This window comes from Aquarana catesbeiana, linkage group LG05, assembly GCF_042186555.1.
Source record: "Aquarana catesbeiana isolate 2022-GZ linkage group LG05, ASM4218655v1, whole genome shotgun sequence".
NCBI classification, from domain to species: domain Eukaryota; kingdom Metazoa; phylum Chordata; class Amphibia; order Anura; family Ranidae; genus Aquarana; species Aquarana catesbeiana.
Window position 1 is genome coordinate 251,098,165 of NC_133328.1, and position 25,915 is coordinate 251,124,079.

Genomic DNA, 25,915 nt, shown 5'->3' on the forward strand with positions numbered 1-25,915 from the left:
ATATCTAAAAGGAGATCAATGAAGCCCCAATTAATGGAGCTACAACGTCATAATATAAAATACCAATGGGGCTTCCCATTTTCTGTACGCTTCACTCATCACGGCACAAGAATCTCCTACAGAACAGCTGATGAACTCCAACAAGCTCTCCAAGACCTCAGTTTAACGGATGGGAATTCACCCAACACTGCTACACGAAGAAGATCAGCTTCGGCTTCCTCCCTTCAAAGTGCAACTCATTCTGAGGCGAGAAATGGAAATTATCATTCACATAAGAGGACGATTTGCAACCTCACCCCAAGGCCAAGATGACTCCATGGACTGAAGAAATTCATTTTTATCATAAAATTCATTGTTTTTGTTAAAATAGTACCTTTTTAAGGGTCAAGAAAAATTTGAGTGCTGCTTTAATTTTAACATCTCATACAACTCCCTGATTTATAACTCATAAGTTGAAATGCATTGAAAAATGCAATATAAATTAATTTATCTCTAATGAATTATTTCTAAGTTTACAGAAATAATTTATTATCCTAATCTTTTTTTTTTTTTTTTTTTTTCTCTTTAAATTTAATATTAAAACATTTTGAAATTGTTGTTCAGATCATATATTTTCATAATCCCTTATTGAAATATAGGAAATTTTCCTTTTTCTTTCTCAGTCTAAGATCCACTATTACTTATGGACTAAGTAATTACAGATCTTCCATAGGCTATTAATATCTAGTTAAAGTATAGTGAGACACTTTGTAACTATATATTTATCTTAAGTTTTGAAACTAAATAACAAAGTTTGTAGGTAATTTGTTTCCACTGTTTTGAACACACTTTGGTTATATTAACATTGAGGATAATTTTGTTTTCATAACCTTAGTTCTATAAGATACAATTCTGAGGAATTTCTCCTCTAATTTCATTTTTATTCTATCATTAGATCTTAATATATATATATGAATCAAAAATACATAGTTAGGGCTAGTATTATTACATCCTTGAGATGTACATCATTCTCTTTAGGCGACTTCCCAGCGCACGGAAGCTTCATGTGCCTCAACCTGCTTTCCTCGGATCCCCACATTACTATGTGGAGACTCGACGAAGGTCCTTTACCCCCTGATGAGTAGTTTAACTCTTCATCACGAGCAATTTTTGTATCCCTATGTTTTTTCACTGTATTTGCATGTTATATAATTTATTTTTCCGTTTTCTTCTCTAAGATAGATTATACTGAACTTTCTTATCCTTTTTTCTTTTGTCCGCAAAGGTAAGTCCAGAAATCACTGCACTAAGTTTTATTCAAAAGCGATATTTAGCAAGAGAAATCATTTGACATGGCTCCTTTTAAACATATTTTCACTAAATGTCCAGGGTTTTAATGTTCCACACAAACGAACGAAAGCATTTAGGCCTTTTCAAGCTAAGAAGGCGCACATTGTTTGTCTTCAAGAAACACACTTCACACCGACTACAACTCCCACATTTTTCAGTAAATCCTACCCACAAGTATTTACAGCTTCGGCTAACATCAAAAAAGCGTGGCACTCTCATCATTTCATCGTACTACACCATTCACATTACATTCTGAAATCAAAGATCCAGAAGGACGTTATCTAATACTCACAGCATATGTGATGGATACTCCTGTAACAGTGGTCTCTTATTATGCCCCCAACCTTTATCATTCTTATCACATCTTTTTCAAGTTATAAATACACATAAAATGGGTTCAATTTTTGTGTGCGGTGATTCCAATCAAGTACTCCTCCCATTTCTGGATAAAACCCCATATAACTCACCAAAATACAAAACCAAATGGTCTTTTTCTCAGCTTCTTTCCAGGCACAAATTGATCGATTCTTGAAGAGAATCTAATCCAACAAAAAGAAACTATACGTATTTCTCAAACCCACATCAAACATTTAGCCGTATAGCTCATATATTCATAACAATAGGTATGGTGCCAGAAATACTTATGTCTAACATCATTCCCATTCCTTGGTCAGACCATAATGCGGTATGTACCACCATTGCTTCAATTATACCTAGAGCACATGACCCAACCTGGTACCTCCCTGACACATTACTTAAACATCCACCTCACCGCAAAATCATTGAGTTAGCATTAAAAGATTATTTAAAAAACAATACCAGTACTGACATATCCTCTCTTACACTATGGGAAGCGCATAAGCCAGTCCTTGGAGGCATTTTTCAACAACAATCAGGAATTCTTAAATCTTAAAGAAAGTAGAAACCTAGCAAAACAATTAGAGATGGAATTTAATTCAGCGTTTATGTCCTTTCAAAGTAATCCCACTTCTGCTAGAACTCGTTTAGAAAAAGCACGTCTAGAATATGAGCTTTTTCTTACCAACTCCGCTGATAAATCAATTCATAGAATTAAACATACTTTCTATGTGAAGTCTAATAAACATGGTACATTATTAGTCAAGGCTTTAAAATCCATTAATAAATCTTTCAAACCTATAAAACTTAAATTGGCTAATAATGTATATACTAGTAATCCACCAAAAAATTGTACAAAAATTCAAATCTCATCTAAAAGATCTTTTATACTGAAACAAATACATTTAGCACTAATGAGGCAGATTCCGTTTTCTCACAAATAAATATCCCACAATTGACTGATGCTCAAAAAGCGCAACTAGAAAACCACATTACACTCAATGATGTTACAGAAACCATTAAAGAATTAAAAATAAATAAGAGACCGGGTCCTGACGGATATTCAGCATTGTATTATCGAAGTTATAGTGATACTTCTCCTGTACTTGCAGAAGCATTTAATGACCTCTTAAATAATAAATCGTTCCGACAATCATTAATGGCTATTATCTGTATGATTCCGAAATCACAATCAGATGACACCCTCAGCACAACTATCGCCGTATATCTATGATAAACATTGATATGAAGATATTAGCTAAAATCTTAGCTGCTCGGCTAAAAAAGATTATTGGTACACTTATCCATTGTGATCAGGTTGGCTTTATGCCTTCGTGTCAGGCAGGTGACAATATATGCAGAGCAGTCCTGTTGGCCCACATTGCTAAAACGCGCAATATTCCTGCTTGTTTTCTCTCCCTTGATATCAAAAGAGCCTTTGACTCTATTTCCTGGCAATATATGCAATATACATTACAGAAATGGGGATTTGGTCCAAACTACACAAATTGGATTTTTGCACTTTACAATAAACCAAAAGCATACGTCAAATATGCCAGTTATAAATCTGACTCTTTTGATATTGAAAGAGGTACTAGACAGGGATGTCCACTCTCTCCTTTACTTTTTGCCCTTCTTATAGAACCACTAGCACTGAAAATTAGAAATGAACCTACAATTACTGGAATTGAAATAGCAGGTTATCATCACAAACTCTATTCGCTGATGATATTCTCCTATTTCTTTCATCACCACAAGTGTCTGGCCCTAATCTTGTGCCAACTCTTGATAATTTTGCTGCAATTTCAGGTCTTTACATTAACCCTAAAAAATGTCTAGCTCTAAATATATCCCTCTCAAATGTGGAATTATCTTCTGCAAAAATTGGTCTCCCATTTACATGGACTGACAGATCAGTCCCATACCTTGGTATACAACTTACATCAATATTATCTGATTTATTTTCATCCAACTATCCTCAGGCGTTGAAACACATATCAAATATGATTGATTCCTGGTCCCATCGCCCAATTTCATGGTTTGGTAGAATAAATGCCATTAACCACTTTAAGACCAGCCTTGTTTTGGATTTTAGGTGTTTACATGTTTAAAACAGGTTTTTCTGCTAGAAAATTACTTAGAACCCCCAAACATTATATATGGTTTTTCTTCTAACACCCTAGAGAATACAATGGCGGTCATTGCAATACTTTTTTTTTGCACCGTATTTGCGCAGCGGTCTTATAAGCGCACTTTTTTTGGAAAAAATTCACTTTTTTGAATAAAAAAATAAAACAGTAAAGTTATCCCAATTTTTTTTTTATATTGTGAAATATAATGTTACGCCGAGTAAATTGATACCCAACATGTCATGCTTGAAAATTGCGCCCGCTCGTGGAATGGCGTCAAACTTTTACCCTCAAAAATCTCCATAGGCGACGTTTAAAAAATTCTACAGGTTGCATATTTTGTGCTACAGAGGAGGTCTAGGGCTAGAATTATTGCTCTCGCTCTACCGGTCGTGGCGATACCTCACATGTGTGGTTTGACCACCGTTTTCATATGCGGGCGCTACTCGCATATGCGTTCGCTTCTGCGCGCGAGCTCGTCGGGACAGGGGGGTTTTAAAAAATTTTTTTATTATTATTTATTTTACAATATTTTATTTATTTTTACACTTTAAAAAAAAAAAAAATTGTGTCACTTTTATTTCTATTACAAGGAATGTAAACATCCCTTGTAATAGAAAAAAGCATGGCAGGACCTCTTAAATATGAGATCTGGGGTCAAAAAGACCTCAGATCTCATATTTACACTAAAATGCAATAAAAAAAAAAAAGTCATTTAGAAAAATGACATTTGAAAAAATATGCCTTTAAGAGGCGTGGACGGAAGTGACGTTTTGACGTCGCTTCCGCCCAGCAGTGTCATGGAGACGAGTGAGCGCCATCTTGGCCTTACTCGTCTCTATACACACCACGGCAGAGGACGCGATCGCCTCTGCCGCTACCGCCGGCTCTGGTAAGCGGCGGAGGGCACCGGATCGCGGCCGAGGGGGGGGGGGGCCCTCTCCCGCCACCGATAAAAGTGATCTCGCGGCGAATCCGCCGCAGGGACCACTTTTATCTGAAAGCCGGCCGCCGCACGAAAACGGGGATACCGGGGTTATGGCAGCTAGCTGCTGCCATAACAACGATATCCCCGTTCAAACTTAGGACGTACATAGTCGTGCGGCGGTCAGGAAGTGGTTAAAATGACATTGTTACCTAAACTACTTTATTTGTTTAGCGTTGTACCAATTCTGATTCCAGCACATTATCTGAGAATTATACAAAGGAAAACAATGGGGTTCTTCCAAACCACGGATTCAGCAAAATACTTTATCTTCCTAAAACAAATGGGGGTTTAGGATGTCCTAATTTTGCATACTATTATAGGGCAGCACATATAGCAAGTATTACTAAATATCATGCACATCATGAAGTCCCACTTTGGGTATCTATTGAAGCTGCTGAATGTGATCCTATTTCAATCTCCAACTTACTCTGTCTTAAAAAGATCGTAAAAAGTTTAACCCAATTACCAAACATTTTATTTCCCTCTGTAATAAATTGAAAGTTAAAAATCAGTTACAATCCCTACATAATCCTTTACTCTTTTTTTCAAAAATCCTGCTTTTTACCCTGCCTGGGTATCTCCCAAATCCTTCAAAGAATGGACATCTAGAGATGTAATTTACATGCACAAATTTGTAAATTCTTCATCATTTATTCCTTTTCCGAATTTAAGTGAAATGTATAATATACCACAATCGGAATTGTTTAGATACCTCCAAATCAAAAACTTTTTCACACCACTATTAAATACTGTAACATCTCTAACTCATTTGTCCACTTTTGAAGCTATTTATAAGAATAACCCACATTCTAGAGGTACTATTTCTGTACTATATTCACATTCACTGGTTCAAACCAATCATAATGAACCACAATATATACAGAAATGGGAAAAAGACTTAAAACGAAAATTAGATAGCTCTGAATGGAATCAAATATGGTCTTCAACTTAAACAGCATCACCTAATATATTGGCGCTTGAAGCGAGTTATAAAGTGTTAACAAGATGGTACCTAGCACCAGCTAGGCTGGCGAAATATGTACCAAATTATTCTGCACAGTGTTTTAGGGGATGCTCTGAATTGGGAACGTTCTTTCACATTTGGTGGTTGTGTCCAAAAGCTCAAATATATCGGAAGGAAATTTTTAATATTGCATCTAAATTATTTGATATAATTCCTTTTGATCCTGCAATAGCACTAATTAACCTGAAACCGAAAATATAACACACGCTCAATTTAAATTGCTAATGCAACTCTTTACAGCGGCTAAACAAACACTAGCAAGAGCATGGAAATCTTCTAACCTAATCGTAAAGGAAGCATTAGTTGAAATGAATAATACTATGACCCATGCCAAAATTATAGCTATTGATATGGACATGATCCCTAAGTTTGAAAGAACGTGGCAACCCTGGATAAACTATACTATACCACAAACCTTTGACAATCAAGTACTATTGCCGTGGTAGCTTGAATGTAGAATTTTAAAGCTTATGTTTCCTTAAATAGTAGTAATGGATCATGGTCTCACCTTGCGGACTTTTCCACTCTTCCTTCTCTTCTTCACTTCCTTCATCTCTCCTTCCTTTTATTTTTTATGATATACTATACGATTTTATAGCACCCATTTTGGTTATTTTGTATATTTTTTCTTTTCGTATTTTCCACTCAACAGTCTCTTTGATATTGTCAAGATTATAATATATGACTATTATATTAATACACATTATCTTGAATAGCCTTATGTATTATCAACAACATTTTAATTTGTTCTTGACGTTAATTTATTGTCTCTAAGGATATAATATTAGATTATGTAAATTACCATCTTCTACAAGACTGTATTATTACTACAATATGTCACTTGTACAATGTTATTTCCATACTGAAATCTATAATAAAATATTTTGACAAGAAAAAACCTCAGATTTTGGCTTAAGAGGAGAGAAGGTGTATCAAAGTTAAGTATGCACAGGTCCGCTAAGCCATGCATTGCCAAAACTTATTCCAGCTAGGTTTAGGAGAAAAGTGTCAACACTGATGGTGATTTTAATTTTAAAGAAATGCACCAGAGGATCCTCAAATGACCAGTTTAAAGTGTATGTAAACCCACCTATCGTTTTCAGCCAGGGAATCTGCCATCTTTGCCTCCGTTTAATCTACAACTGCCATGATGCTGCATATGTGATCGGTTATGACACTAGCCATTGCATGGTTTCTCAGTTTGGTTGAGAACACAACCAATGGGAGTGTTACATTTCCAGCACGTACCAGAAATTAAACCATTTTATGGATAGGTTTACTTCCGCTTCAAGAAAAAATATCCATATTTAGTTCCTATTTGGATTGTGGAATACTTTTCAGGTTTGCTGCATCTAAATGGAATGTGAATAAACTAAACTTTAAAGTGGTTGTAAACCACAAGGCCCCTCTCACACGGGGCGGATCTGCTCAGCGGGAGATCGCTCCGTTGATCTCTGCTGAGCCTGTGGATGACAGGTCCTTCTCTGCTCACTGAGCAGGGAGGGACCTGTCAGAGCCCCGCTGATTTCTATGGGGAGTTTTCTGCCTGAAAAACGAACAGGTGGATCCGAGCGGGCTTATCGTAATAAAGGGGCCTTATATAATCCCAGTGAAGTGATTAGCGTCTGGTGATATACAGAAATGAAACAAATCTTTCTGTACAAGTTATACCTGTTTTATCTGCAGCCATCTCTTCGCTACAGCCTACTAAACCACACATTGTACACAGCATTTCTGAGCTCTAGCAAGCAGGGAGTGGGAATCTGAGGTCACACATTTCAGAGCACATAGCAGGGAGCTGACTATAACATGAGCTCTTAGAGGGATCGACACCCCCCCTGCATACAAACCCATAAGGAAGCAAGTATGGATGAGGCTGTCAATCACAGGCTGTATTCTGGAACTCTCCTACCCCCTCCACCCCTTGGAGTTGGCAATGGCTGTCAGAAATCACTTAGACAGTTGGCAGAGCAGACAGGCAGCAGAGAGAAACCACATTCAGTGCTTTGGATTGAGGCAGATACACACTATAGAGGAATATGCTTTTTCATGTCAGAGATTTACAACCACTTTAAGCTAGCCCCAGTTAGCACATAAAACATTAATAACATAACATATTGCAGGAAGAGATGCTGACTGCAGCTTTTACACAGACTGGGACCTTGACAGTCAAACTGATGGTGTGGGGGTAGTAGGGGTGGCAGTTAGCAGAATTGCAGGACTTACTAGGTATGTTTTGGAGGATTAACTGAGTCTAGGGGTAGCTAGTGCATTCAAGGTTTTTATGGGGTCATAAGCCAAAACGTGTCAGCTCTTAGTTTTTTATACTAAGTATGTGTAGATTTTTTTTTTTGGCCTTGTCTCTGTGTACTTGTAAAGCCTTTTGCATTATGTTCTGAACAGCTTGGCTACTTTTTTTTTTTTTTTTTTTTTCTTTTTTACTTTTACTTAAATCATTGCAATCTATGCATGTGCATGCACTTGCCTGCCATGCTGTTGCTTAGGTTCAAATGATTTTTCTGATAATATGTAATGGAAAAATGTAGTTTTATCTTTCTTTGAAATTTTGTTTCAGGATACTATAACAGAAGAAAATATTAAAGACCACATTCGTAAGCATGGTCTGCCTTTAGTTGGCCACAGAACACATGCTAATGAAGCTAAGAGATACACAAAGCGCCCACTTTTTGTTGTTTATTACACAGTAGATTTCAGCTTCGACCATCGCACTGGTAAGTTCAGCATAGAATCAAAAATATTTCTAAGTCTTGGGTTTAGGCCCCATGTCTTTTTTTTTTTTTTTTCTTTAATGTTTTACCACTTGGGTACTAGCCTGTAATACCCCTTCATTACTAGGACATATTTCAGTGTTCAGTGCTGTGATGGATTTACTGACAATTACTCATGCACCCAAATACATTTTTATATAATTTTTGGAAACAAACGGAGCTTTCTCTTGGTATTTAATAATCCCCCCTTTTTTTTTTTTTAATATAACGGGGGAAAAAGACCAAAAACTTTGAAAAAACCCTCCCCTTCTTCTTTATTTATTATTATTTTTTTGGTAGCAGACACCCCAAGGTGATCCCATTTTGCCATAATGTTTTGAAAATGAAGAAATGTGCTGGTGCTGAGGGGGTTAAACAAGGAGCTTGAAAATGATGCACTAGTTACAATAATGTACACTGGAAGTGGACCTGACCTAGCCACCTGGATTCTAAGATGACAAACTTGTGGTGCCTTCAAGTATTCATCTTTAAGTCAATCCTTGGGAAGCTCCTTGAAACCTAGGCCCAGGCTTACAAGGGGACTCGACGACTTATCAGAGATTAAGCCCCACTCTACTAGTGCTGTGTTGCGTTGCGCTCTGTCATTCAACTGTTAAATGGCAGAAAAAAAATACTAGTAAGTAGTCTTTAGCTTTTAATAGTTGAAGGATATTGAGTGGAGTTTATTAAAGCAGTACTAAACCCAAAAACAAATGTGTAATATATTGCAGTTTACCAATCCTTAAATGTGGTGGCTATTTTAATTCACACTCTGTCTCAGGGTGTGTACAGTCTGATTGGTGGAGCAACGGAGACAACTTTTGGATAGCAACATTGTCAGTGTGAGGAGAGTGTAGGGTTAGCTGCCCTAGCAGATTTGGATAGGCTTGACTATCAAATTAAAGCCAAACTCCAGACAACACTTTTTAAGCAGTTACAGTGCCTTGAAAAAGTATTCATACCCCTTGATAGTTTCCACATTTTGTCAAGTTACAACCAAAAACGTAAATGTATTTTATTGGGATTTTATGTGATGCACCAGCACAAAGTGGCACGTAATTGTGAAGTGGAAGGAAAATGATGGCTTTCAAATTTTTTTTTTTTTTTACAAATGTGAAAAGTGTGGCATGCATTTGTAGTCAGCCCCCTTTACGCTGATACCCCTAACTAAAATCTAGTGGAACCAATTGCCTTCAGAAGTCACCTAAATAGTGTCCACCTGTGAGTAGTTTAATCTCAGTGTAAATACATCTGTTTTGTGAAGCCCCCCCAAAGAGATTTTTCTAGAGAACTTTAGTGAACAAACGACATCATGAAGGCCAAAACACACCAGACAGGTCAGGAATACAGTTTTGGAGAAGATCAAAGCAGGGTTAGGTTATTAAAAAAGAAATATCCCAAGCTTTGAGCATCTCACGGAGCGCTGTTCAATCCATCAATCAAAACTGGAAAGCGTATGGCACAACTGCAAACCTACCATGTGAAACAAAAAACACTGCCCTAAAATAAAGCTAACAAGAGCTGCAGTTCAAATGTGCAATACACAATAATGGGACAAAAACAATGAAAAAAACTGCGCTAAACCCTCGTAACATATGTTAGGGCATATATGAAAAGATGCCCAATTGATTATGGAAGTGTATGTGAATCCTCGAAATAAATAAATTGAATAGCACACAAATCAATAGTGAACAGTCAATATCATTGAATAAAAATCACAAAAATGTCAAAAACACAAGATAGTGAACCATAAATAAAAAAGTCCCAGAACCAAAAGAGGAAATCTTCTAAAGGATGGGAAGAGTCCCCAATTAGCTCTTCATAGGGATCAGTGTCTAAAAGTGGAAAATGAAAACGACACCCCTTCCAGTGATCCTCCACCTTTAAGAATGCATGCTTACCAGATAGTAAGCTCAATAAGCTCGTAGATAGACCAAGGGCCAGATAACCAGCAGGTGTTGGAACCTCCCCTCTGTTGACGTGGCAGATGACCGGCAAACCAGGTGTTATACAGGACCTTGTGTTCAGGCTTCCAATAACATCAGGACATCACTCAGTCAATGTACACGGACGTGCATGGGGAAGGAGGGGGTTGCCACAACATGGCTAGAATCCCCACAGCAGGAAGAGCCTCTCATTGGAGGAGGGACACGTCGGTATGGTAACTACATTCAGCCTCTTTGATTGGCCTGAACCTACCATGACATGGCCATCCACCTAAACTGACAGGCCGGGCAATTTAATCAGAGAAGCAGCCAAGAGGCCCATGGTAACTCTGGAGGAGCTTCAGAGAGCCACAGCTCAGGTGGGAGAATCTGTCCATAGGACAGCTACTAGTTGTGCACTCCACAAATCTGGCCTTTAAGCAAAACACTATGTGTGGCGGAAAACTAACACTGTGCATCACCGTGAAATATAGTGGTGGCAGCATCATGTTGTGGGGATGCTTTTCTTCAGCAGAGACAGGGAAGCTGGTCATAGTTGATGGGAAGATGGAGCCAAATACAGGGCAATCTTAGAACAAGGGGGCCCTTTTCACACTTATACGACTTGTCCCACGATTTTGTACTGCAAAATTGTATGACAAGTCATTCTCCATGATTTTCAATGACTACCATTCATATTGGCACGACTTTAAGTCGTGCCGACTTCAAAGTAGTCCCTGCACTACTTTGGTCCAACTTCCATGCGAGTTGTACTCCATAGACCTCAATATTAAACCCTCAAGTAGCATGCAAATCGTACCTGAATAATATAGACACGATTTCAGTACGACTTTGTAAGCACAAGCTGAGAATGGTTAATGCCAAAGTTGTGGCAAAGTTGTACAAAGTAGTACTGCTCCAAAATCGCGGGACTTTGAAGTCGCACAAGTGTGAAAGGGGCCTTGGGGTAATAGGAACTTTATTGTACCTGTAAATATAGAGTACAGTGCAGGCCCCTCCCTTCCTTTCTCTGTGATTTTTCTTACTGCTTGGTAAAAAAACTGGAGCCTCATGCAATGGGTGTGGTTATACAGCTACACTGTGGGGGGAGGTTTCCAGTAAGGCTTTTGTCAGTGTCTAGTCACCGAAGGGTAGTATCATAAAACTTGTGGTCTAAAAATCAATTCCTGTGTCCTGTACTCCAAGATATGTAAATTAACAGGTAAGTCAAAATTCCTATTTGTTGGGTGTAATACTGCTTTAATCTAAATTTGGAAATAAATCAGGGCTTCATATACAGCCTTGAATTAGATTGGGTTGAAGAGGGAAGAGTTCCACAAGGACGAAGTTTTCAAAAACCTAGTTTTGCTTTAATATTACTGTGTTTTAATTGCAGCAACCCAGTACTGGAGAAATAAAGTTTTGGATGTTGCAAAAGATTTTCCAGAGTATACCTTTGCTATTGCTAACGAAGAGGATTATGCTTCTGAATTAAAAGACCTTGGATTAAGTGACAGTGGGGAAGAAGTGAATGTAGCCATTCTAGACACAAATGGTAAAAAATATGCCAGAGACCCTGATGAATTTGATTCAGATTCCCTTAGGGATTTTGTGATGGCTTTTAAGAAAGGTAAGCTTTTAAAATAAATATATATATATATATATATATATATATATATATATATATATATATATATATATATATATATATATATATATATATATATATATATATATGAAACGTCTAGTAACTCAACACTGACAGCTGCAACATATTGAGTGGTGCATTTAGACCATTTCATTCTCTGACAAATGTAGTTCCAGCACTGAAATACAATTATATTCATTTCCCTGCACATATTGTAGCTTAGAAAATGTGTATTTTTTTATCAAATATCAATTGTATTTGTGTTCCTAAAAGCTCACTTTCTAGAAATTATATTAATTTCTGCAAATTACTATCACTTTAATATCTAAATGTTCAATGAACTGAGAGAACCCCTCAACCCTGTTTGCTATAGAGGAGGCAACTGCAATTGCCCCCTATGATAAAGTGAATATTCTCTATGCTGTTCCTTGTTCTAGGATTACAGGCATACACTCTGCCTATGCAGGTAATGGGTATCTGTAGATAAAAACAAACTGTGCAGCTCTGACCAAAATTACCTGGCTAGAAGTGTAGGCCTTTTGTGTACCTTCTGAAGTCTGGCCAAAAAAACTCCGAGATGGCACCCTCTGTCCTATCTTGTTGCTAAGACAAATGGTAAAAAGACGCTCTCGTCGGTTACTGCTTACCCCTGCTATCCCAGGAGCAAGATTTTTCTCCAATTCAAACCGATTTGCTTGAGCTCTCTTCCCCACCACAATAGCTCTGAGCTCAGCGATGTTGCGCCAAAGACAGCACTCCTGTGATAGTGAGTGCAAACAGCACTGGGCGTGTCTTAGTATCCATAACCTTAGCACTCTTTATCATTTTACAAGGTACTAGGACACTTCTGTTAAATCTGATTTAGGGGTCTCAAAACAAGACAGATGATGAGATAGTGAGTCCAGATCTTAAGATAAGTGGGTGCTTTTTTTATTCCATGCACTATAGTGGAGAAACACAATACACAGTTCTCAACAAGCAGTAAAGTGAAAGTGTTTCTGAGCTTACATCTACGGGTTATACAATTTTTATACTTTATGAATATGCATAAGCACTAGGCGTGTTTATAGGTGTGATCATATAGTTTAGTCCAATCAACATTCATATCTTAGTAGCAAGGGACCAGTTAAATGGGTGGTTACATCATGTGACTCTCAAAAAAGACATATCAGCAATATTTGGTCTGGTTTTGATAAGGAAGTCAGCTTTCTGGGTTCTTATCAGTCACATATCCTGTAGTTTCCTTTTTCCAAGGAATTGAAACAAAGAAAAAGGAGAACATCTAGGGAAAGTAAACAAATCAAGCATATTATCAATTCTTAAAGTGACAATATAGATAGATATATATCTACACACACACACACACACTGGGGACGGAAAAAGTATTCAGACCCCCTTAAATTTTTCATTTTGTTATATTGCAGCCATTTGATAAAATCATTTAAGTTCATTTTTTTTCCTCATTAAAGTACACACAGCACCCCATATTGACAGAAAAACACAGAATTGTTGACATTTTTGCAGATTTACTAAAAAAAAAAAAAACTGAATTATCACATGGGCCTAAGTATTCAGACCCTTTGCTCAGTATTTAGTAGAAGCACCCTTTTGATCTAATACAGCCATGAGTCTTTTTGGGAAAGATGCAACAAGTTTTTCACACCTGGATTTGGGATCCTCTGCCATTCCTCCTTGCAGATCCTCTCCAGTTCTGTCAGATTGGATGGTAAATGTTGGTGGACAGCCATTTTTAGGTTCCCAGAGATGCTCAATTGGGTTTAAGTCTCTGGCTCTGGCTGGGCCACTCAAGAACAGTCACGGAGTTGTTGTGAAGCCACTCCTTCCTTATTTTAGCTGTGTGCTTAGGGTCATTGTCTTGTTGGAAGGTAAACCTTCGGCCCAGTCTGAGGTCCTGAGCACTCTGGAGAAGGTTTTCGTCCAGGATATCCCTGTACTTGGCCGCATTCATCTTTCCCTCGATTGCAACCAGTCGTCCTGTCCCTACAGCTGAAAAACACCCCCCACAGCATGATGATGCCACCACCATGCTTCACTGTTGGGACTGTATTGGACAGGTGATGAGCAGTGCCTGGTTTTCTCCACACATACCGCTTAGCATTAAGGCCAAAAAGTTCTATCTTGGTCTCATCAGACCAGAGAATCTTATTTCTCACCATTTTGGAGTCCTTCAGATGTTTTTTTAGTAAACGCCATGCGGGCTTTCATGTGTCTTGCACTCAGGAGAGGCTTCCGTCGGGCCACTCTGCCATAAAGCCCCAACTGGTGGAGGGCTCTCCCATCTCCCGACTGCATCTCTGGAGCTCAGCCACAGCGATCTTTTGGGTTCTTCTTTGCCTCTCTCACCAAGGCTCTTCTCCCCCGATAGCTCAGTTTGGCCGGACGGCCAGCTCTAGGAAGGGTTCTGGTCGTCCCAAACGTCTTCCATTTAAGGATTATGGAGGCCACTGTGCTCTTAGAAACCTCAAGTGCAGCATAATTTATTTTTTTTTAACCTTGGGCAGATCTGTGCCTTGCCACAATTCTGTCTGAGATCTTCAGGCAGTTCCTTTGACCTCATGATTCTCATTTGCTCTGACATGCACTGTGAGCTGTAAGGTCTTATACAGACAGGTGTGTGGCTTTCCTAATCGAGTCCAATCAGTATAATCAAACACAGCTGGACTCAAATGAAGGTGTAGAATCATCTCAAGGATGATCAGAAGAAATGGACAGCACCTGAGTTAAATATGAGTGTCACAGCAAAGGGTCTGAATACTTAGGACCATGTGATATTTCAGTTTTTCTTTTTTAATAAATCTGCAAAAATGTCAACAGTCCTGTGTTTTTCTGTCAATATGGGGTGCTGTGTGTACATTAATGAGGAAAAAAATGAACTTAAATGATTTTAGTAAATGGCTGCAATATAACAAAGAGTGAAAAATGTAAGGGGGTCTGAATACTTTCCGTCCCCACTGTATATCTATATCTCTATCCCAACTCTATCAGGCCCCTATAGTTCTACTCACTTCTTTCCACCCTTTTGCCACAAAGACTTTGCTACAGAGTGGTCGACACCCAGGTTTTTATGTCTCCTATAAATGTATGTATGTATGTATCTATCTAGACATGTTTATCCTATTTCCGCACCCCACTCAGTAACCCAGTGCCACCGCCGGATTAGATTTCCGGTTTTCCGATTGCATGGGAGAGCCAAGAGGGGCGCCGGTGGGGGGCGCATCCCCTCCCGCCGTCTGTAAAAGTGATCCAGCGGCTAATACTCCGCTAGGATGGCTTTTACATTGCAGGGAATCGCTGGCTGGAAAAGATATCTGGATGATGCCTGTAGCTACAGACATCTTCCAGATATCTCCACTCAAAGTCCACAATGTCATATATGATGTCATGTGGGTGGGAAGTGGCTAATATAAACTTACCTGTAGGTACAAGTCAGCAAGCGGTGTTTACTACCACTTTAACAATAATGCACCTAGAATTATTGCTTGCACAACAATGTATAACCCATGTAGGGTAGTCAATATTTCTGTGCTTAGGCTCCCCTGACACGTGCAGTTGTGCTCAATAAGGAGGGGGGGGCTCAAAAAATGATTTGCAGGGAAGGGGAATTTAGGTGCTTTGGTGTACCTTTTTGAATTTTTTTACATACTTTGACTTTTTTTAAAAAAATGTGCCCCCTATGTGGTGATTAGTTGTGTTTTTTGTTTTATTTGTCTCGCCTGTCCTCCATGAAATGAATGCAGTGCAGATTGCAGGCAAAAGGGAAAGGCTGCACAAACGTAGGCAAACATTCACTCTGCCAAAGGTCTGTGCAACATTAAAGTTGGACCTCTTTCACACTGTGTTAGCACTAAAGCGCCACTCATTTTAGCGGCGCTTTTTGGCCACTAGCTGGCGCTTTTAACACCCACTAGCGGCAGAAGAAGGGGTTAAAAATGCCCCTTCTGCCGCTTTTCAGGCGCTTCGGAAGCACTGCCCATTCATTGCAATGGACAGGGGCGGTTTGGGAGCACTGTATACAGTGCTCCCAAACAGCCCCTAAGATGCTGCTTGCAGGACTTTTTCTAACGTCCCGCAAGTGCACCGCCCCAGTGTGAAATCACTCAGGCTTTCACATGCAGACGGCATGGTAGGCAGTTTTCAGGCACTTTACAGGCGCAATTTCTAGAGCTAAAATGCCTGAAAACTGCCTTAGTTTGAAAGGGGTCTAAGTGTTTGACTTGCTCCAGAGCAAGACTTGATTTTAACACAGGTCACTGAATCCTATTCTAGTTCTATTTCAGGCATGTAGCAAACGGCCTACCTGACCTTCTTTACTTGAGTCAGATCCTAATATGCCTGGCCTGGAAGAGGGAATGAAGAGGACCTGGAGGAAGAGTTAGAGGAGGCTGAGGAAGATTTCTCACTCCCAGACTCCTATACACCTGAGGTTGCAGTGTCAATATGCTTGCCATCGTGGATATGCTCATTCGGCTGTGCACAAAAGCCTCAACATTGTCGCACTTGAATCTCCCTTACCTTGCCATGCCCCTAGACCCAGACCACTGTAAGAAAGATGTATATACTGTACTTGCCTATTTTCAGGTCAGTGCGGTCACATGATCCGGCTCCCTTGTTTCAGCTCTGTGACTTCAAAGGAGAGGAGGGTGAACCAACAATGGATGGGCCATTGAGACTCATGGGTGACATCACTGCTGTAGTCTTTACTAGCCATTTTTGGATCACTCTCCTCTTCCTGCAGCTGCCGCTGGCTGACAGGGGGATTCGCATGACTGGACCGAAGCAGCCTGAAAAAGGTTAAGTATATACTTCTTTCTTACCCAGGTTAATTAGGATAGGTGTTAGGAGGGGGGAGGGAAGAGTTTTAAGGCTAGTTAGGGGAAAGCTGAAATGCCACTTTAAGCATCTTTATCCAAAGCGTGCAAGATATACAAAAACATGACAACGACCCCAATCTCTAACTAGCCTTTGCAGTAAGGTGCACATGGAGAGGTAATGCATATCGCAAACAAAATTTCCAGCACACTTACCAGCTAGCCTGCAAAAAAAAAAAAAAAATTGACCCTGTCTAACAATTCACATTAGAAACAATAGGGTTTAGTTGCACACATTTGCAAATATATGTGGAAGCCGCGGTGCCTCACCAAAGCACCTCTGTGTACCTCAGTCCTAACTCTATTTGAGAGTCTATAAATTGGCACCCTGTATAGCAGTGGTTAAATTAAGGGCAGGTTTGCCTGGAGAGAGCTCAAAGGCACAGGGACACATTGGACATCAGCGTGAATTGTTAGAAAAAGTCAGTTTGGTTTTGTTTTTGTTTTTTTGCAGGCTAGCTGATAAGTGTGCTGGGTATTTTATGTTTGCTTAGCCAAGGTGTACCTCAGATCAGAACCTCTTTGCAGCACCCTGTGCTTCCTTAAGTCCCTCTGCCCTGCAGAAACCTCCCTTTGCACCCATCAAGGAATATCCCCATACAAGACCGCTTCTGCAAGGTAGCCTTTTTAGTTGCTATTGTGCTGCTCAGATGTGTGTCTGAGCTGGCAGCTTTCTCTTGTAAGGAGCAATTCTTCACAAGGACAAGGTAGTTCTACACCAAAGACCATATTTTCTTCCTAAGGTGATATTGGTCTTCCACCTCAATGAAGACATAGTCCTTCCAACTTTGTGCCCTACTCCCAAGCACCCAAAGGAAATTGCTATGCATTGCCTTGATGTAGTCTGAGCCATCAAAGTCTACCTCAAAGCAAACCGCTTCTACCAGGAAGATGGACTCCCTATTAGTCCTACCCTACACTCTAAAGGTCAAATCTCCTCCTGTGTAATTTATACCCACTCCACCCAGTGTTTCCTGGGCATTCGGGAGCCAAGCCTCTCTAGTTGAGCTTTGTAGGGGTACCACATTATTCTCTGTTTGTTTTCAAAGTTCTACCAGGTAGACATTCAATCTTTCATGAATGCAGCTTTCTGCCACAATGTTCTAGCAGCAGCACTCTGAACTTGGGTCTGTCAGACTTTTTGTTTTTTGTTGGCACAGTTTGGTTTGCTTGGGAACATCCCGATGTCCCATTAATACTCAGTCTGTTTTCTGTACTGTATGATGAGATGAATTTTGACTTGCCCGTAAATTCTATATTTTGGAGTGTATTACAGGACACAGAACACCCTCCCATATATGCTTGGGTTACTCTGCATTGCTTGCTACAAAGCTGAGGACTCAGATTAGAGTAGGGTTATAGGGGAGGCACCCATATGTCCTCAAAAGCATTGCCAGTGTCCAACCACCTGAAGGTACAAGCCTATAACCCAGGGTCCATGAATACTCAGCCTGTGTCCTGAACTGTACTCCTAGATAATGAATTTACATTTAAGCCAAAATGACTCTTGTATCTCAATTAAATAAATTAATATATTATGTATATTAACTATTAAAATGCAACCACCAAAAGTTGATCACTTGAAAAAATAATACATATACAGGATCTGGTTTTCAACTTCACAATTATCATTGAGTCATTCTTATGAATTCTAAATATATTCTGATCACTGCAGTAAGAGGGCAATCTCTTCAGAAGTTTTCCTTGACTTTTTGTCTACCATTTACTCTATCCTATTCCATCTGGATTATATTTTCTTCTTGTGGCCACACCCTGGGAGGTTGGCTACGCTCCCATGGACCCCAAACTACTTAACTTTGCTGACTAGGTAACCCCTATATGTGGCAGCAAAAAACTGGGCTTTAAGGCTGCTGCAAATATGTGTTCAAGGTGACAGAAGGTTGTGTGCTCAGAGCGTGCCCCATGCCTGCTCACAGCACACTGAGATGTCACTGACAGTTCTTGGTCACAGCTTCTTTTTTTTTTTTGATTATCTTTTTATTGAAAGATGCACAGAGGGTGACAGTTGCAGGTAGCCAAACAGCCCTGCTATATCACAGTTAGGGTAATAACAGTTAGCGTAAATACTACAATCTAACATTATCTGTTTTTAAAAATTGAAAAAAGCATTTTTATGCAATCGATAAAGATTTCAAAACCTCTCGGAAAGTAGTGACTGGTTGATGACGGATTTTATCTTAAACGGTGTTCGGCCGTGACGAAGTGCATCAATTTTTAAACTTAAGAAAAAAATTTACTGTGAGAAGAAAGTAAAAGGAAAAAGGGTGTAGTGGGGGGAGGTAGGGAAGGGGATGCGGACAGTACCCCGCCAGCCCCACACCACTCATGTCACGACAGGCAAAGGTATTGAGGGTATTCATCAGAGAAACGGAACTGATCCCAGTAGAACCATCTTTTTTTGTGTTGTTCTGATTTGTCCCGAAGATCGGCGGTCAGACTCTCCATGCTTTCTATGTCTTTCACTCTGGCGAACCATTGGGCGAGGGTAGGAGGAGATTGTTGTTTCCACATGGCTGTAATGCATGCTCTAGCTGCATTAAGTAAATGTTTAAGTAATTATTTATTGTATTTTTTCCACGATGGAGGGGTCAGATTAAGAAGAACTGCTGCAGGGTCTCCGTATACTGACATGTCCGTAAATTTGTGAATCAATTGGATAACTTGTAGCCAAAATGGCTGGATGTTCGGGCATTCCCAGAAGATGTGTAAAAGTGTTCCCCTGTGGGAGTCACATCTCCAGCATCGATCGCTCAATTGTGGGAATAGTTTGGCTAGTACAGATGGGGTTCTATATCACTGTGTCATGATTTTGTAAGTGGTTTCCTGGTACTTACTGCATAGCGATGATTTATGAGCAAAATAGAGAATTTTATCTTTTTGTTTCGAAAAAGTGACCTGAAGGTCTTTTTCCCATTTGGAAAGAAAGGGAGGTTCCGATTGCGCATGAAGATCTAGTAGAGCCTCGTAGGAAAGGGACAAGGATTTCCTTATCGGACCTTCCCCCAGGCAGAGTTCCTCAAACGGGCTAAGAGGCCTCTGAAAGAGGTGTGGCTTGGGTAGTGAGTTCAGGAAATGTCAATTGATGAGCTCGCCAGTGGTCCAGGAACTGTGATCCTGAGCCCGTAAACAGGGTTTTGCATGAAATCCAGCCATTTGTGCAGAGGAAATGGGACGCACTTAAGATTTTCTGCGGTGAGTGTGCGGTAAATGCTGGTTCTGACAGTCCAGGTCCGAACTTTCCTATTATCCTATTATCAGTGACATTGGGGACGGGAAACTTTTGAGCGAAGAGAGTTTAAAGAACCTTTCGGATTCGGTCAAAATAGGTCCAATTAAGGGGTGGTGGGAGAGGTGGGTAACGTGACTTTTCCCTACCCATGGCAGGCCCTGTATTGGTACCTGTTCAGTGTCTTGTTCCAAGCTGACCCATAGCTTAGTGGCGCCATGCCAACACCAATCTACTACCCTATTCATGTGGACAACTGTATAGTAGAGCCGGATCTGGGAACCCCATTCCTCCCTTGAGTTTAGGCCGGAGCATAAGTGCTCTCGTGATTTGGGGGGTTTTTCACTGCCACACAAAATTAGTGAAGGCGGATCTAACCGCTTGAAAGTATGTTTGGGGGATCTTAATAGGCAGGTAATAGGTAAAAAAGTCTGGGCATCGCATTAATTTTGAGTATGTTACATCGACTGAACCACGATAGGGCCAGTCCATTCCATCTAGCCAAATCTGTGGACAATGAGGCCAGAAGTGGCTGAAAATTGAGTTTAAATATAGAGTTTGGATTTGCTGGTATTTTTGTCCCTAGGTACTGGATACTGTGTCGCCCATCTAAAGGGGAAGTTAGGCCGTATGCTTTGCAGAGTAGTCTGGAAGGGAGACATTAAGAGCCTCAGACTTTTGGAGGTTTACCTTAAAGTTGAAAAGGGCACCATATTTTTTCAGTTCCCGTAGTAGGGAGCGCAGAGAGGTTAGGGGATCTGTGATATAAAAAAGAAGGTCGACGGCAAATGCTGCCACTTTGTGGTGGTATGTCGTGGTTTGTACTCCCTTCACATCTTGGTTATTACATACATGTTGAAGAAATGGTTCCAGTGTGAGTATAAAGAGGAGTGGGGATAGGGGACATCCCTGCCTGGTGCCATTAGAGATCGCGAGGGAGTCAGAATTAAAGCCATTAACTCTAATAGTGGCTGTCAGGTTTGTGTAAATGGCCGCTATCCAGGACAAGATTGGGGCGGGCATACCAAAACATTTGAGGGTTTCAAAAAGAAAGGTCCAATCGACTGTCTAAAGCCTTTTCGGCGTCTGTAGATAGAAGCATTGGAGAGTTGAGTTTCTCGGCTGATGCAATGATATCTAGGGTTCTAATGGTGTTGTCTCTGGCTTCCCTGGATTGGATGAACCCTACCTGATTGAGGGGTACAATACGCTGCAAGATAACCTTTAATCTGGTTGTGATGATTTTGGTGAATAACTTAATGTCGCAGTTCAAAATCGAGATGGGGCAGTAGCTGGCACATTGTAGTGGGTCTTTGCCTGGTTTCGAATGACAGAGATTTTAGGGCTGAGTAACTCGGAGGGGGTGCTATGGCCATCTGTGATGGCGTTAAAGGCTTCTAAGAAGTGTGGCATAAGTGTCGTTTGAAAGGTTCTATAGTGCGAAATCCTAGAGCCGTCCGGTCCTGGGGCTTTCCCAGGCTGGGTGGCCACGATGGCCATCGCAAATTCTTTGGCAGAGTGGTTGGGATAAAGCATCCCTTTCCTCCTGAGTGAGCCTCTGGAGTTGGGCCTCCTGTAGGTAAGTTTTCATTTCAGAGAGTGATCTGGTTTGTTGAGGCCAAAGGAGTAGATCTCAAGTTGTATAAATCCGCATAAAACTTACGGAATGCTTCAGCTAACTCTGGGGTGGAATGTATTTTAGCTCCGAAAGAGGTAGTCAGTGCCAAGACAAATGATTTGCTATTTTGGGCTTTCAGTGCTCTAGCCAACATGCTGCACTTGTTGCCATCTTCATAGTATGAGCGACGTACCCTTAGAAGAACATGTTTGGCTTTGTAAAGGGAGTGTTCCCTAATCATTTCCCGCACTTTCGTGAGTTCCATTTCCAGTGCGGGGGCTTGATTAACCACTTCAGCACCGGAAAGATTTACCCCCTTCCTGACCAGAGCACTTGTTACAATTTGACACTGCGTCACTTTAACTAATTGCGCGGTCATGCAATGCTGTACCCAAACGAAATTTGCGTCCTTTTCTTCCCACAAATAGAGCTTTCTTTTGATGGTATTTGATCACCTCTGCGTTTTTTTTTTTTTTTTTTGCGCTATAAACGGAAAAAGACCTAAAATTTTGAAAAAAAATTATATTTTCTACTTTTTGTTATAAAAAAAATCCAATAAACTCAAATTTAGTCATACATTTAGGCCAAAATGTATTCGGCCACATGTCTTTGGTAAAAAAAAATGTCAATAAGCGTATATTTATTGGTTTGCGTAAAAGTTATAGCGTCTACAAACTAGGCTACATTTTCTGGAATTTACACAGCTTTTAGTTTGACTGTCTATGTCATTTCTTGAGGTGCTGAATGGCAGGGCAGTACAACCCCCCCCCCCCCCCCCCCCAAATGACCCCATTTTGGAAAGTAGACACCCCAAGGGAATTGCTGAGAGGCATGTTGAGCCCATTAAATATTACATTTTTTGTCCCAAGTGATTGAATAATGATAAAAAAAAAAACAAAAAAAAATGTACTAAAAGTTGTCACTAAATGATATATTGCTCACACGTGCCATGGTTATATGTGAAATTGCGCCCCAAAATACATTTAGCTGCTTCTCCTGAGTATGGGGATACCACATGTGTGGGACTTTTTGGGAGCCTAGCCGCGCACGGGGCCCCGAAAACCAAGCACCGCCTTCGGGATTTCTAAGGGCGTAAATTTTTTTATTTCACTCCTCACTACCTATCAGTTTTGAAGGCCATAAAATGCCAAGATGGCACAACCACCCCCCCCTCCCCCCAAATGATCCCATTTTGGTAAGTAGACACCCCAAGATATTTGCTGAGGCATGGTGAGTATTTTGCAGTTCTCATTTGTTTTTGAAAATGAAGAAAGACAAGAAAAAAAAAATTTATTTTCAAAACTTTGTGACAAAAAGTTAGGTCTGCAAAATACTCACTATACCTCTCAGCAAATAGCTTGGGGTGTCTACTTTACAAAATGGGGTCATTTGGGGGGATGTTTGTGCCACCTGGGCATTCCATGGCCTCCGAAACTGTGATAGGCAGTGAAGAGTGAAATAAAAAATGTATGCCCTTAGAAAGCCTGAAGGCGGTGCTTGGTTTTCGGGGGCCTGTATGCGGCTAGGCTCCCAAAAAGTCTCACACATGTTATCCTTGTACTCAGGAGAAGCAACAGAATGTATTTTGGGGTGTAATTTCACATATTCCCTTGGCATGTTTGAGCAATATATCATTTAGTGACAACTTTGTGCAAAAAAAAAAAAAATTGTATTTTCCCCTCAACTTGTGTCACAATATAAAATATTCCATGGACTCGACATGCCTCTCAGCAAATAGCTTGGGGTGTCTACTTTCCAAAATGGGGTCATGGGGGGTTGAACTGTCCTGGCATTTTATGCACAACATTTAGAAGCTTATGTCACACATCACCCACTCTTCTAACCACTTGAAGACAAAGCCCTTTCTGACACTTTTTGTTTACATGAAAAAATTAATTTTTTTTTTGCAAGAAAATTACTTTGAACCCCCAAACATTATATATATTTTTTTAAAGCAAATGCCCTACAGATTAAAATGGTGGGTGTTTCATTTTTTTTTTTCCACACCGTATTTGCGCAGCGATTTTTCGAAATAAAAAAGATGATCTTAGGCAGAGTACATGGATACCAAACACGACATGCTTTAACTGCACAAACGTGCAGTGGCGACAAACTAAATACATTTTTAACCACTTGCCACCCGCCCTATTACCAAATGACGTCGGCAAAGTGGTTTGATATTCCTAATCGGACGTCATATGACGTGATCAGGAATATCGAGCCACTGTGCGCCCCCGGGGGCGTGCATCGCGGCGATCGTTGTTGCGGTGTGTCAGTCTGACACCCTGCAACACCGATCTAGGTAAAGAGTCGTCCCCCCCCCCCCCTTGGATCCTACCCAGGACCACCAGGGAAGCCGCCCAGGACCACCAGGGAAGCCGCCCAGGACCACCAGGGAAGCCATCCACACTGGACCACCAGGTATGCCCCTAGACCCCCAGGGAAATGCCACTGTGTGCCCAGGCAGCTGCCAATCAGTGCCCACTTCGATGCCTACCAGTGCCACCAGGGATGCCCATCAGTGCCGCGTATCAGTGCCCAGCAGTGCCACCTTTCATTGCTCAGTGTCGCTTATCAGTGCCAACCAGTGCCACCCATCAGTGCCGCCTATCAATGGCCATCAGTGCTGCATACGAGTGCCGCCTACCAGTGCCCATCAGTGCCACATATCAGTGCCCGCTCATTGGTGCCACCTCATCTGTGCCGCCGTATCCGTGCCTGTCAGTGCCGCCTTATCAGTGCCCATCAGTGAAAGAGAAAACTTATTTACAATTTTTTTTTAACAGAAATAAAAGCTAAACTTTTATTTTTTTTTCAAAATTTTTTTCGTCTTTTTTTATTTGTTTAGCAAAAAATAAAAACTGCAGAGGTGATCAAATACCACGAAAAGAAAGCTCTATTTGTGGGAACAAAATGATAAAAATTTAGTTTGGGTACAGTGTTGTATGATTGCGCAATTGTCATTCAAAGTGCGACAGCGCTGAAAGCTGAAAATTGGTCTGGGCAGGAAGGTGTCTAAGTGCCCTGTATTGAAGCGGTTAAAAGCCTTTACAGGTTACCACTTTAGATTTACAGAGGAGGTCTACTGCTAAAATTATTGTCCTCGATCTGACCTTTGTGGTGATACCTCACATGCATGGTGCAGTTGCTGTTTACATTTGACGCCAGACCGACGCTTGCGTTCGCCTTTGCGCGAGAGCAGGGGGGGGGGGGCAGGGGTGCTTTTTATATTTATTTCTATTTTTTTCTTATCTTATTTTTAAACTGTTCATTTCATTTTTTTTTTTTTTTTATCATATTTATTGTTATCTCAGGGAATGTAAATATCCCCTATGATAGCAATAGCTAGTGACAGGTACTTTTTTTTTTTAAATTGGGGTCCATTAGACCCTAGATCTCTTCTCTGCCCTCAAAGCATCTGACCACACCAAGATCGGTGTGATTAAAATGCTTTCCCAATTTCCCAATGGCGCGGTTTACATCCGACAAAATCTAAGTCATGAAATGCTCGTAGCTTCCGGTTTCTTAGGCCATAGAAATGTTTGGAGCCATTCTGGTCTCTGATCAGCTCTATGGTCAGCTGGCTGAATCACCGGCTGCATTCTCAGGTTCCCTGTTGGGACAGGAGAGCAAGAGAAAAACATGGAAGGCGGGGGGGGGGGGGCATTCCCTCCCACTGCTTGTAAAAGCAGTCTAGGGGCTAATCAGCCCCTAGGATTGCTTTTACATGAAAGCCGACCGCTGGCTGAAAAGAATGATACCAAGATGATACCTAAACCTGCAGGCATCATTCTGTTATAACCACTCAAAGTCCAGCAACATACCAGTACGTTGCTGGTCCTTGTTAGGCATATATTGTAAACTTTTTTTTTTTTCATGCAGCCTGTGGGCTGAACGAAAAAAGAGATTGATCGGTGGGTATGCCCACCATTAGAATACCTCCCTTCATCCACTTTTTTTTGTAACTAACTTTTGTAACTGTAACCGTTTCCA

At 40.6% G+C, this 25,915-nt stretch overlaps 1 protein-coding gene across 2 annotated transcripts in view; it reads left to right on the forward strand.

The window, feature by feature from the left end:
• PDIA4 (protein disulfide isomerase family A member 4) overlaps positions 1-25,915 on the forward strand; it is a 187,102-nt gene that overhangs the window by 141,750 nt on the left and 19,437 nt on the right. For both annotated transcript variants that reach the window (XM_073630702.1, XM_073630704.1), the window contains 2 exons: positions 8,403-8,559; positions 11,917-12,150. In XM_073630702.1, coding sequence (XP_073486803.1) covers positions 8,403-8,559; positions 11,917-12,150 — 391 coding nt within the window. The remainder of the gene's footprint in view (positions 1-8,402; positions 8,560-11,916; positions 12,151-25,915) is intronic.